Raw genomic sequence first — 13401 nt, 5'->3', positions numbered from 1 at the left:
TTTACTTAAGTAGTATCTCGATATTGATATTCGATAGTGAGTATGGTTTATCATAATTCTCTGTATGTGTGTATGTGTGTGTTACGCGGTTTACAGATTATCTCTATGTCTTGATGATACATTGTTAAATGCCAACGTTCATGAACATTCACTTTATCGGGGCAACAATTAAGCGACTGATACTTTTTTATTTATTACGTATCACATATATTTGAGATACCATATGTATACTGTTGTATTATGTATACGTTGTACGGTGATATTTATTTTTGTCATTATTGACATCGCGACTGATGATACTTTATTTAAAAATGTTATTCTTTAACGGATATAATAATTATGTAGAAATATAGGCGGACATAACGAGATGCATCACCTGATTTTCTCTAGATCGACTTGTAGGGAGAAAAGTAACAGCATTTCCCGGATAATGCGATTATGAACTAATTATCTATGAGGACGCACATCCGTTTCGGTGCTTACTTTCCCATCTCGTTTTCGATTAACACAGGACGCGCATGTAAGCATCCGTTTTACGAGGTAAAACGTGTGTGTTCTAATCGTCAATATTGGCTGGAGGTCGAATTGGCACGTTAAAAAATGCATCGAATTTGCGCGCGTGTTTCGAACTAATGTAGTTACTGGCCATTAACATAACGACCGCATTCTCCTTCGCCGATATAGAACCGGTGAAAGTGCGTATCGATAATTAGGAAGAATAAAATTATGCCGCCCCGTTAGACCTAAATTCGGACTCTTCAGCGAAGAGAATCGAGCCTTTATAATCGATGTCCGATCGCTGATCGATTTGTTTTGCGTTTTACGACGGTTGTGCTCGGTTGTATAAATTTCCCATTGGCCACGTTCAGCAGAATATTTATTTTGCAATTGTTGGATTATATACTTTTAGATCTAGAAGAATAATCTTAATCTCAATGAAGAAAACATCCAATAGTTGCAAAATAATCATTCTATTGAATGTGGCCGTTATCATCAGCGTAATACGTACTAGTGAAAATAGGAACCACATGTATGACGTTACACGCCTCGTTAGCATAATTGATAATTATCGATCTCTCTCGGTGTATTTGTTATATAAATGAAACGCGGTGTCTGTATGGAAGCAGTTCCTTTGTATAAGAGAAATAAACGGATATTAGGCTCCAATAACCCGATTCTCATTACCGGAAATACATCAGGTTCTGGATTACAGGAAACGACGATAATCGCGGTATAAAAAAGGTTCTAAAAAATTCTTAAATCCGTTTTACAATCCGTAATACAACAGACATTATATCTGATTGCCCGCTTATGCGTTCGTTTATACGAACGCCATACAGGGATCTTTGCAATAATCTAGTAATCTTGAAGTAATCGTAAAGTGTTTTTCCGAAAGATAATTAAGGTTTGCTGCGCACAATAAAACTGCAGACTATTTAAAACGTAGATTCAATCATTCGCAAATGCAAAGTCGGCTTTATGTAACATCATAATAACTCCAATAAGAAGAGTAAAATATTATAAAAATGATATGCATAATTAATCTTTCTTAGCCTAAACTATTTATTATTAGTTATAAATGAGCGCAAATTAATTTGTTTTTCATTTTATTTAATTGTTCGTTTTTGATCTCACAAATTAAAGAATTGTTTACAGGAATTTAGAAGTCAGTATGTCTTAAACGAAGCCAATAAACTTCTACAATAAAAATTTTGTTTGTTTGTGATCTTAAATTCATATTTTAAATTTAATGATTTAATCCGGGAACATCCTGTACAATAGGATTGCAAAAGATACTAATAAATACAATATTACGTAAAATATAACAAAAAGTACTGTGAAACTCTCAATATTGATTTTGCTTGATTTTTCAATTTATTTCAAAAGATTTTCAGATTGCTTTGGAATCGATTTAAAGTATATTGAATGGCATCGGTTTTTGTGAGAAATATCGTGAAAGCTTTTGCGGTATCTATTTGCCATGAGCGTAAGATATTGGATACGTCCCTGGAATAATGGAAGGACGCTTTCGGTCTCTCTCAGGAACGAGATAGAAATTGCACTTTCCAATGTGATAAATTACGCCGATTATCGGCGTAATTTCTGTTATCACGACTCGTTCACGCGCGGGTGTGTCCGAAAGGAATGATGCGACTGCAGCGAGATTGACGGTGCACCAAAGAAAACGTGCCAGACTTCGCGAATTACTAACACATTCAGATAACAGTTAGCGCGCTTCACTTAGGATTAGCGAATATGTTATTTTCGCGCAAGAAAGTGGACAGCGAAAGAAACCACATAGGGCTTCATTTCGATTTGTAGTACTAGAAAACGATCAAATGATGAGAAAGTGTCGTTGTCGATTTCAGCGATAAAAAGAAAGTTCAGCAATTGAATTATTTGCATTAGTGAACTCATAAATGAATTAGAAATTTTAACAGCTTGTATGAACAAATTTTCTATTTATTATTTATTTAATGCTACAAAAATTAAACTTAAATTAAAAATTGGAACAATTTTGTTAATTAATTTCTAACATCTAGGGACAATTTTTCTATTTGAGAGAGTATGGTTTTTATATGAAAAAGAAAGTATGATTTTTTTATATGAAAAAACAATCGACGAAATGGTAATTTATTCGAGTTTAAATTGATACAGTAAAAAGAAAATGTTTATACAAAATATTTGTGCGAACATTATTTTTAAACGTTATTACAGTACATAATGTATTTTTGATTATATTTTGCCATTGACATTCATTAAATGGTCAGACTTTAAGCGAAATAAAATTCTTCTTATAATTTTATATATGCCGTATATTATTTATATATTTATTATCATATATGTATCTTATACATATATAATACATATTGTATCGTTATAATACTGTATACTGAATCTGTAAATTGTCTGTATTATTAATGATTGATTCTTTCTGTACGGTGCACATAGCATTATTATAGCTGCGAATTACAGATTGTAAAAGTACTCTCTCTAAAACTTTTAGAATAAATCTCACTCTTAAAGATTGAAAATTGAGCCGCTCTTTTTCAAGATTGGTTCAATTTTCACTCTTTAGTGTGTAAGATTCCACTTAAAAAAATTTAGAGAGTAGACTTTATATTCTGTACTTTCTGTTTTTTTATAACAGATTATAAGATAGATTTCTTCTTGTTGTTGCAGCAGTGCGGCAGCAATAGTAGCGGTGGCGGTGGTTCGACGGAGGGTGTCGTGGTGAACGTCAGTACCAGTAACGGCGTCGGCAGCGGTGGCAGCGGCGTCGGCGTTGGTGGCATGGACTGCATGCCTTTGCGCCCCGGTCCATTTCACTACCTCATCAGCGAGCAAGCTAAGTCCCTAGTGGCCCTGCAGGAACTGCAGAATGAAGTCGGTGCCCTGCTCGAGTTCCGGGACCTCGTCATCGAGACGTTCCCAAACCTCCGGCACAAGATGGCCGCGACGGCGTCCGCGGGTGCGTCCGTGATGTCGTCTACCTGCACCCAGAGCTCGCACATCCCGTTGCCGCTGTCGAGCCCGTCCTCGCGAAGGATCAGCGAATGGGAGCCTGGCAAGATAAGGCGGCGAGTAACACGCGAAAGTAGCAGCGGCGGCGGCAGCGGTGGAAGCGGTAGCGGAGGTGGAGGTGAATCGTCTTCGTCGCTGCCTAGAAGCCGCAGCAACTCCCACAGTGGCGGCACCAAGAACAACTGCAGTGCGACGGTTCAGGACTCCGGTTTCAGCACGGAGACCTCGTCGAAGGACAGCGCCTCGACGGCGATTGCGCCGCGAGCGAGCAGTCCTCGGCCGAATACATTGGACGAGGCGGAGGACGAACTCTGGAACCTGCTAGATGTGATCCACCGCAAAGGGATTCGGCTGCGCGAAGAGGTCGAGTGCCTTCAGGGTCGCTTGGAGAGCGTGGCGACAGAGGAACTAGTGTCGACGGATGTGCTCGAGGCTGTGAGAAAAATCACTGGTCTCGGTGATACTGATAGAACAATTGGCTGCAACAGTAATGTTGACGATGGGAATGTCGATCCACAGCAACAGGATAGTAGGGACCCGCAAGTGATAGCTCTCAGGCGGGAGAAGGAACAGCTATTAGACAAAGTGGCCGAGCTCGAGGCAGAGACGATATCGAGTCGTGCCCGAGCTCAAGAACTGCAAACGGAGTTGGCCGCCCTATCGGCACTGAAGACTGGTCTGGAGGATCGGTTGCGGGCTGGACTGACCGAGAATGCCTCGGAAATTTTGACACCGGGTGTTCAAAGACTGCAACCTATCGCGCCGGTAATTTCCTCGCCGAAGAATGCCAATGTTACTAGTATTAAGAGCAACAGTTCGGCGTTCGTGTCGGTCACTGGTAGTCCTGGAAGCAAGGCTCACAAGAGCCGCTTTCGCACGAGGACCATCGAGAAGAATGTATTATTGGATGTTATCGGATGCAATGACGAGATGCGAAATGTCGACATTGATGTTGAGGCAAACGTAAATGAAAGGCGAGCCAGGTTGGGAGCGCTCGATTCCATCCTGGTCTCGCCCACCAGGGTGACTCACGTGAAAGACGTTGACTCAAGGAAGATTGCGGCCATTCTTCGCGAGCATTCGCCCCTCGAGCTTCAGCGGCACTTAATTACTACTACCGTCCATAATCAGGTAAGATCGGTCATTTCTATTCTAATACATGTATTTAAAAGTGAAAAGAATAAACTTGATCAATGACTGTTAATTGCTTAACGACTTATTGTTTGCAGGTCCTACAAAAAAGGCTAGATGAAGTCAAGAAAAGTACAGAAACTCTCTCAGAGCGACTGGACAAAGCGCGCGAGGAGAACGATGATTTGCGTTTCCAGGTGAGTCGTAATCAAAAGCCGCTGCATACACATACATGTAACATGTAGCAATTTTATTTAAAAGAATTCTAAAAAAGTATTACATTATTGTAGTATACATTACATTCTTCTGTAAAGAGATATTCGTTATAATATTACAATATAATATTATTCGTTGTAATACAATATAATATGGTTCGTACCTCTTTCAGTTAGAGGAACGAAATATCGAATTAGAAGGGACGCGGGCGCGAGTGCGCGTATTGGAGCGTCTTCAACAACGACCGCCAACGGAAGCCGAGCCCGAGGCAGATTTGGAGCATCCCAGATGCGAGCAAAGCGGTCTTGAGCCTGGCAGCAGTACGGAGTCCGCGCGGGACCATCATCAGCCGGTAGAGATTAAACCGTCGCCGCGACGGCGTCCTAGTCGTATACCTTTACTTGGCAATGTGAGCGGCAAGACAACGACGACGCCTACAACGAGCGTGACTGCAACGACGCCTGCACGACCGCCCAGTCACGGCAGGAACGATAGCAGGGAATCACTCAAATCGCTAACGAGACCACCGCGTGATTCTAGTCGCGACAGTCATGGCGGCGGCAAGTCGTTATCGAAACCACGCGAATCCAGTCGAGACTCGTTAGGCAATAGAAGTCTGTCCAGGAGTGGCGGTAACGGAAGCAACAGCAGTAGCGTCGGCGGCGGCAGCAAGGAAACAAATCGGGAGTCGTCTTTGAACAATCGATCCCTGCCGCGTAACAATTCCAGCCGAGACTCCCTAAATAAATCCTCCTCGCTGTCCCGCGCCCGTGACTCGTTGGAGTCTAACAACAACCTCGGCACGTCCTCGCCCAACACGGGAACGGTAAACGCTCCCCCTCGACGACCGCCCGCTCCTGCACGCCGTTCCCACAGCCTGGCGCGCGCAGCGACGTCCGTCGATGCGTCCGAGAACGGCAAGGTACGACCTGTAAAGCAATTCTTTTGGAGCAGCTGGCTGAAGTCACCGTTGTCCAATGGTCCGGTATAGTAGAGAGCTTTCGGCAAGCCTTCTCTCTCTCAGGATGACAGGCTGTAGTTGCTCTCTCTTAGGGACAATCATCGCCTTCAACATCCCTTCGAAGTCCATTCTATTAATCTTTATAACGAGATTAGAAAACTGCTATATTCCTTTTTATTTCCCAATAGTATCTCGTCTCAACTCGCACTGACTGTGGTCTCGTTAAATTAAAATTAGCTAGACGGACTAAATAGCATCATTCCATCGTCATTTTCATTTGACAAGTCCTGTATTATCTTGCTAACTGTCTCATCTCTGTACTTTTCGCTACTTTAATTACTACTATTATTGTCTTATTACTGTTACGTCACATCCTTATATAACAACCGTAACTGTGACTATATCATCTAGTGATACCGAAAATACGTATATTTATCGAGGTTGTATCTAGTACGGTTTCCTGCGATGATACAGACACATGCACCGACTTTCATAATGTTGTTATTTCCTGCCGTTTTTCCCGTGACGTCTATCTTCATTACATCCTTGTCCTATTCCATTCTTCCTCTATTCTACCGCGGACTTCGACACGGTACCAACGATGTACAATCATGCAGGAACGGAACTCCCGTTTTCGCTGAGCCACTATCTTTGTCTGATAAATCGATGTTCCTGGGAAAAAAAAAAAGACATCTGTAACAATACGTGCAGAGACTTGAGCGAGCGAATCGACTAATTCTTGTTTTAAAACCACCAATTGTCCGCCCAACCGTCCACCATACCGAAATCAGTCTGATCTGGAGGGCAGGCGAGCGTGCGTTCGAGCCCGTCCCCAACGGCGGTCCAATAAAGAAAGAAAGTGGCCCCTTCTCGCGTGCCGCCGGTTTTTTCTCGTAAGTTATGCTTCTTTTATTATCATTTGCTTTGACGCTTTTTTCCTGGATGTGGTGAGCTGTAGCCTCTGTCTTTTCAACCTATTTTCATTTCCCCCCCCCCCCCTTTACCCACACCGGTAGAATATACACCATGATTTGAACGCTCTCACTTGGATTTTGGCATGCGCACGTACCCGTAGTCGAATTTCCCAGATTACGAATATCAGTAAGAATGCTTATCTTTGCAAATATATCATATGAGAGTTCTTGAACTTTTGGAATGGATAACGTAGTTTCAATATGCTAACGCGTTTTATTTAAGTACTATATAGAACTAATAGACAGACCATTAATCGTTCGTATTAGTAGTCTATATTACCATAAATTTAAATTTTTAAAATTGTAATTTTTTAAAATTTTCACTTCTCTATTGAATGAAATTATTTTTCTCTTTCAGGGGATACTGCTAATTCTATATTGTATACAATTTATAGATTAAATAGAAACTAATACATTCTTGTTAAATTTCTAAAACTTTAAAGGCTGATTTCTATGATTTCACGCTAACGTTAGAAAAGACGATAAATATATTTTTATATTATTTCAAATTGGCATCATAAAGGGTTAAATGGTTATTCGCACAGTATTGGATTTTTTCGCTTTTTCTTCTTTTTTGCGATTTATTTACGAGAACCCGTCAAAATTTGCATGTTCGGCCGAATATTTCATCAAAGTTTACGCATTTATTACGATAAACGCGAGCTTCCATTGCCGAAGTTTTATTGAAAGACCGACCGCTAGACAAAACTAGAAATGTTCTAGCCACATTCAGATAATTCCACATTTATCTTTCATAAAAACGCACACAACGATACACGCTCGATTCGTCGCATATTCATTTACCTTGATACTCCCATACATTTCAGTACATACTTACTCAAACAAATCTCTTTACTCTCATGACATAGAAGGAGAAAAAGAGGAGAGAACTTTCATTGAGTACATTTATTAGCACGTATCATTATGATCATCATCAGCATTCAGCGCTAGCGAGTTTTCCTCCCTGCTCTTTCAAATGTGTGTTGAATTGATTTGCTCTTTTTAGTTGCTGAGATTTGATTTTATTTGCTAGCGTTGCTTGTTTACGAAGTACAATATAAAAACTCGAGAGAGCCGTCGTCGTGGTCTATTATAGTCACATCCGCGATTGAGGGAAAATGAATCGACCACACGTTTACCTGCTTGGCCTTATGGTTCATTGTCCATCTTATGTCCAGCAATATCACGCGAGACGATATTACATTTTACGATATATTGCATTCGCTAATAAAATTCATGACACGCTCTCTTTATTTAATTACTACGATTCTTATTTTTTTTAATATTTATATAATGTTTATATTTATAATTGAATTCAAGTTATTAAGTAGAAAAGTCGCTTTGTATGAGAGTTTTACTTTTGCTCATACACATGTTATATAAATACGAGGGATAACAGATCTTGATACCTCAGTATATTAAAACAGCCAGTACTAGTGTTTTTACAAATTATTACCCTTCTACATTTAACATATAAATTTTTCCCGTCAATTTTCACGCTACAAAACTGACATAAAACAAAACTGACGGCTGTTCTAAATTCTTGGGTATTAATATAAAGTTAATCCCTTTGTCGCATTTCTTTAAGATGTATCTCCAAGATGTATCTCTAAAGCGATGCTGTAGCGACAGGAAAATTTTCGCACTTGTAATATAACAGGGCGTAAATTTTATTTAATTAACTGACTAACACGCATTTCGTATCTTCCAGAACTGCACCGAATCACCGAGTTCCTGGTGTTCGACCAACAGCAGTTTCCGGCACAGTGACTCGTCCCTCTATCCGGACTCCCTGAATCAAGAGACATCGTCCGTTACCGGTTCCACGCGAGTAGAATTCATAATTGGTTCGCCCACCAGGCGCTTTCGCCCGAGCTCCGCGTGGCCTCACCGCTATTTCGACAGCATCGACTCGGCGGCTACAGTGCCAGAGAGCCTGCTAACCGACGAATTTCCTCTACGACGCGGCGGCGAGGCCCTGGCCGAGTGCGATTCGCTCGAATGTCATCCGATTTCAAGCGAAGATTAAAATGCGCCAATCGTCGACGTTAATGCGAAGCTAGTAAAATGGCGAGTCGCTTAGAGTGAACTACTTGCTCTTGCTTCTTTCCATTATTTTACACCATATCACTGGCTCTGCTTCTACGCGGCCTTATTCTCATCGCGTCACCGACGCGTGCGCGCATGTATAAATAACAGAATTCTAGACACGTGAAACATATTCGTTTAGATAATATACGCTGGAGGAGCGACACTCGCGTTCTCAATGACCCTTATTCTGTGCCTTTTTAATATTGAATGTTTTTCGTTTTTATTTGTTTAAGAATCACGACTTATGGAGATTCTAAACAGACAGAAATTCAATGATTCTAAACTGAAATATAACAATACCATTTCCACGCAGGGCTCATATGTACTTCCCTCGAGTTGCATTTAAAGAATATTTCATATACCTTTATAACATGACGGAGATTTTTTAGCAGTCAATTTTGCTATCTAATCAAAAATGAAAACGATGTATTGACTTGCATCACGAACATTGATTTATAATGTACATAACTGATATAGCTGATATAGTAATTGTGCAAAAAAAGTTAAAGTTATTATCACTTTCATTGATGATACAAAAATAAGAAAGGTCAAATTTCAAATTAATACAAATATATCATGTTTAAATATGGTCACATTTCAAATTCATACAAGTATATCATGTTTATTTATAAAGTAAAAAAAAAATTAGATATGTACTAAAAATATATTTAACATTCTTTTTGAATTTTTTAAGAAGAACAAGACTATGCGTTTTTTTCTATCTTTATTGGAATTTCTTATGTGTAAACATATACCTAACTTATCAAGAGGCATATATGTAATTCTTATCAATTGAGAAATATTTTTGAATATTTTATCGAGTCGCATATCAGTAGACGCAAAGGCAAGCGTTTATATTTATTTGATGTTATGTTTGGTATTATTTTTAATATAAACGATATTTGATTTACCTAACCAACGTCAAGAATGAGTTTGTTAATCAAACTTTCGATTACTTGGTTTACGTTCGGTGACTTTGCAATTATGTAATTTATATTTATATCTCATATACAGTGCTATTTTTATATATTTCTCACGAATTTGTAATTTCTTTGATCTCTAAGCGAAAAACTTTCGGTAAAAAAGGTATCATTAGCAATTGAGTGTGTGAAAAGATCCGATCGTATTATTAGCTCGCAACAGAGAATAATAGCACAGTCGATATTTCACATTCCGTAGCTGCAATTTCGTATTCCATTTAGCATTTCTACCTTCGATTTGATACATTGCGATTAATTGCTTTCTTATTTATTGCGTATATTATAATAATGCGAATTTATGTCTGAATTTAGTTGATATTTAGTTGATGAAAAGTATTGTGCTACAATTGGGTGAAATGTGCGTGACTGTTTAAAAATTTAAAAGACAAGACAAACGCTGAAATTCTTATCAAACGTGGAATGTTGAGTATTCTCCATTTATACTTTGTCGGAAATAACATATCATGTTTAATTATCGTGCACTCGTTCGCTGGACGCAATAATGAATATACATTGATACATGGAATGAACAACGAACGGACAATGAATGCGGATAGAGTGTGATAAACAAGTTTTCTTTTTTAATAAATTTAATTTTCTCTGTTCATTCGTTCTTTGCTCATACATACAATGTATATTTTAACTGAGAGTGATAAAAGTGAGCAATGTGTTAATTCTCACTTATTATTACCAGGGAGGTTGAGATTCGTCGAATTCGTGATAATTCACACACCGGAGTTACGTTTCGATGCGCGTAAACTCATAATGCCCCGACTCCGGAAAGAACATTATTTACTACACAGTTCCTCGTTTCAACAATCAATTTAATTATTTATAACTAACAATGACGATTGTGAACACTGAGTAATCACAGACAGAGCCTGTGATCCTAGTTATAAATAACCGCGAAACATGTGATTAACATATAGTTTAAGGTATAAGTCACAGGACTGACGGACTCTACTTATTATTTTATTAGCGCCTAATGATTTTATGCGCGGCGGAAACGAACAGAGGAATCGAGGTGAATTTTGCTTTTTTCCTTGTCTTTTTCCTTTTTGTACAATGGGATTCGTGACGCCACGAAAATGCTCAGATATTATTGTTATTCATACAGCCGGTGGATTTTAGTGCCCGTATCAGCGTGCATACTGCCGACTGGAGGCTATTATTTTTATATCTTTAATTGACAAGCGTAATCGAGAAAGAGCGTGTAAAAGGATTGCGAAGGTATAGCATCCTCCCGATACCGATGGTTATTATAACGCTGTTGCTGTATTATATTTTATCTAGTTTAGATATATCTTATCATCATAGAATTATTAATTATTGTTTTACGAATACATACACCGACATATTTGTACATAGACGACATCGTGATTTATTTAAATAAATTAGCGCTAATGTAAATAAATATCTGTAACGAATCTGCGATAATGTGATCCTATTAATAAAATGAAATTACTTGAAGATATCTATTATTAGTATGCAATTTTAATAGTCCTAAATCTTTGACTTTGACGGATTACCGTATGTAAATACCGCACACACGTATGTAAATACCGCGCACGCGCGCACACACACACACACACACACACACACACATATATTAAAAGAAATTACTTGCAATATATTTTATCTGTTGCTACGTCAAAAATTATCTATTATAAAATTAACATTCAAATATCAGAATATTACTAAAATCTTTCAATATAATGAGATGTAATAGATGAAATGTAATAGAGATTTTATATAATATTATTTTAGTATAAAAATAATTGAAGATCTTACTAAATAATGGGCTAATTCACAACATAACTGAATTTTATTGTTCTTATAATATTCCTTATTAATCTATAATCTGTAATAATAAACTCTTCAGACATGTATCAAAATATGAGTTTTAAAAGGAGTGTGTGACTACAAATAAATGTATTTTTTTCCATAATTAATTTAGAATTATTTTATATTTTATAAAATGTGATCTACTGTTACCATAAGATCAATTCAATTATTGTATCACTTTCATAGGAAATTAATTTGCGATAAATATGAAAGATTTCCATTTTACTATTTCACAAAACTTGTCAAGACTTCTCATTTCTATTAACTTATCAAAGAATATTGATTGAAGTAAATACTACTTCTGGTAAAGAGAAATGTCGATGAAGAAGCTTTTTTTAGAGCCAATTTTCACGTATTTTATTGAGTCATCAACAGAAATTGAGACAATTCATTTCTGCATTTATATATTAGGTGTTGGAATTAATTCGTAGCGTTTTTAATGAAAGAATGTTATTTATTTCACATGAGCATTAAAAAATACATTAATGAAAGTACTTCCCATCACTTGTAAAACACTACGAATTAATTCCAACACCTAATAATTGCACAAATGATGAAGAATATGTCCTGTCGTTTAGAACTCCTTAATTAAAAATGCATTTCAATAATTTTACAAAACAAATTACTTCACCGTTTTAAGCTTTTCGTTATTTTTGAGTACCGACTTTACGCCTTGAAGCTAAATTGTAGAATTTTTAACAATATAGTATTGTTATATTATTACTGCGCAGTTTTTTTTATCATATATTGTATCTATCCAACAATGTAAGTAATAATGTTTTTATGCATTCGAGAGGTGTGCTATCAGCGTTATTGCGTCATTTTGTTCTTGTTCTGTCTGTAATGAACGATAAAGATAAAATGACAATGGCATACTGATAGCACGCTCCCCGAATACAATGTAAATGGAAAATGGTAATAATTATGCATTCAGTTCCAATATCACACGTTTCCTTGGCTGGTAAAATATTTCAAGTTCACCGATTACTAAGGAAACATTATGTAACCTACGTGAAAAAAATTACTTCTTTAAAGTTGTTATTATATGTTATTATATGTACATAGTTATATTTCGCAGTAAAAAAATAGGATATGTGATGCACGTTAAACAACGAGTAATAATAATAAATAACATGTAATAGATATTTCATACTATTTCAAGAGAATATGTAGTTCCTGAACACACTACTGCAATTATTTGAAAGAGAATGTATAATGTCGAGAAACTTTTATGTTAAAAAATATTTAATACTTGAAAGTTTTAAGGAGACTAGAGGAATAAATTGCTTGAAATTTTTGACAATTTTTTATGATAATCTAAATAAATGTACAAAATTGAAATTTGGAATGATATTTATACAATATATAGAGTAAAAAAATATATTTGTTATTGATAAAAATACTGTATAAATATACGACACACATGCGCGCGCACGCATACACATATGTAAATATATGTAGGATATTCGAGAAAAAGACTCAACATTTATAAGGTAGATAGTATACACTGTAGTGAATAACAAATCCTTTAATAGATATAGATCGAAAATTTTTCGTTTCTGAGATAAAAACAATTTTGTATGTAGTATCATATCTATAAATGTTGAACCCTGTTTTCCGGACATACTGTATATATATATATATATATATATATATATATATATATATATATTCCGTT

General features: G+C 37.0%; 1 protein-coding gene across 2 annotated transcripts in view; it reads left to right on the top strand.

The window, feature by feature from the left end:
* jvl (javelin-like) overlaps positions 1-11352 on the top strand; it is a 69272-nt gene extending 57920 nt beyond the window's left edge. The window contains exons 2-5 of one of the 2 annotated variants that reach the window (XM_087409195.1): positions 3187-4656; positions 4755-4853; positions 5045-5794; positions 8519-11352. In XM_087409195.1, the coding sequence (XP_087265321.1) occupies positions 3187-4656; positions 4755-4853; positions 5045-5794; positions 8519-8836 (2637 nt within the window). In that variant the 3' untranslated portion in view covers positions 8837-11352. Of the gene's footprint in view, positions 1-3183; positions 4657-4754; positions 4854-5044; positions 5795-8518 lie in introns of both variants that reach the window. The other variant, XM_011062552.2, reaches the window with a different exon arrangement.
* The last annotated feature ends 2049 nt before the right edge of the window (positions 11353-13401 follow it).

This window comes from Acromyrmex echinatior, chromosome 9 (assembly GCF_024713525.1).
Source record: "Acromyrmex echinatior isolate Ae372 chromosome 9, ASM2471352v2, whole genome shotgun sequence".
Classification (NCBI taxonomy): Eukaryota; Metazoa; Arthropoda; class Insecta; order Hymenoptera; family Formicidae; genus Acromyrmex; species Acromyrmex echinatior.
This window is presented reverse-complemented; position numbering and strand designations above follow the sequence as displayed.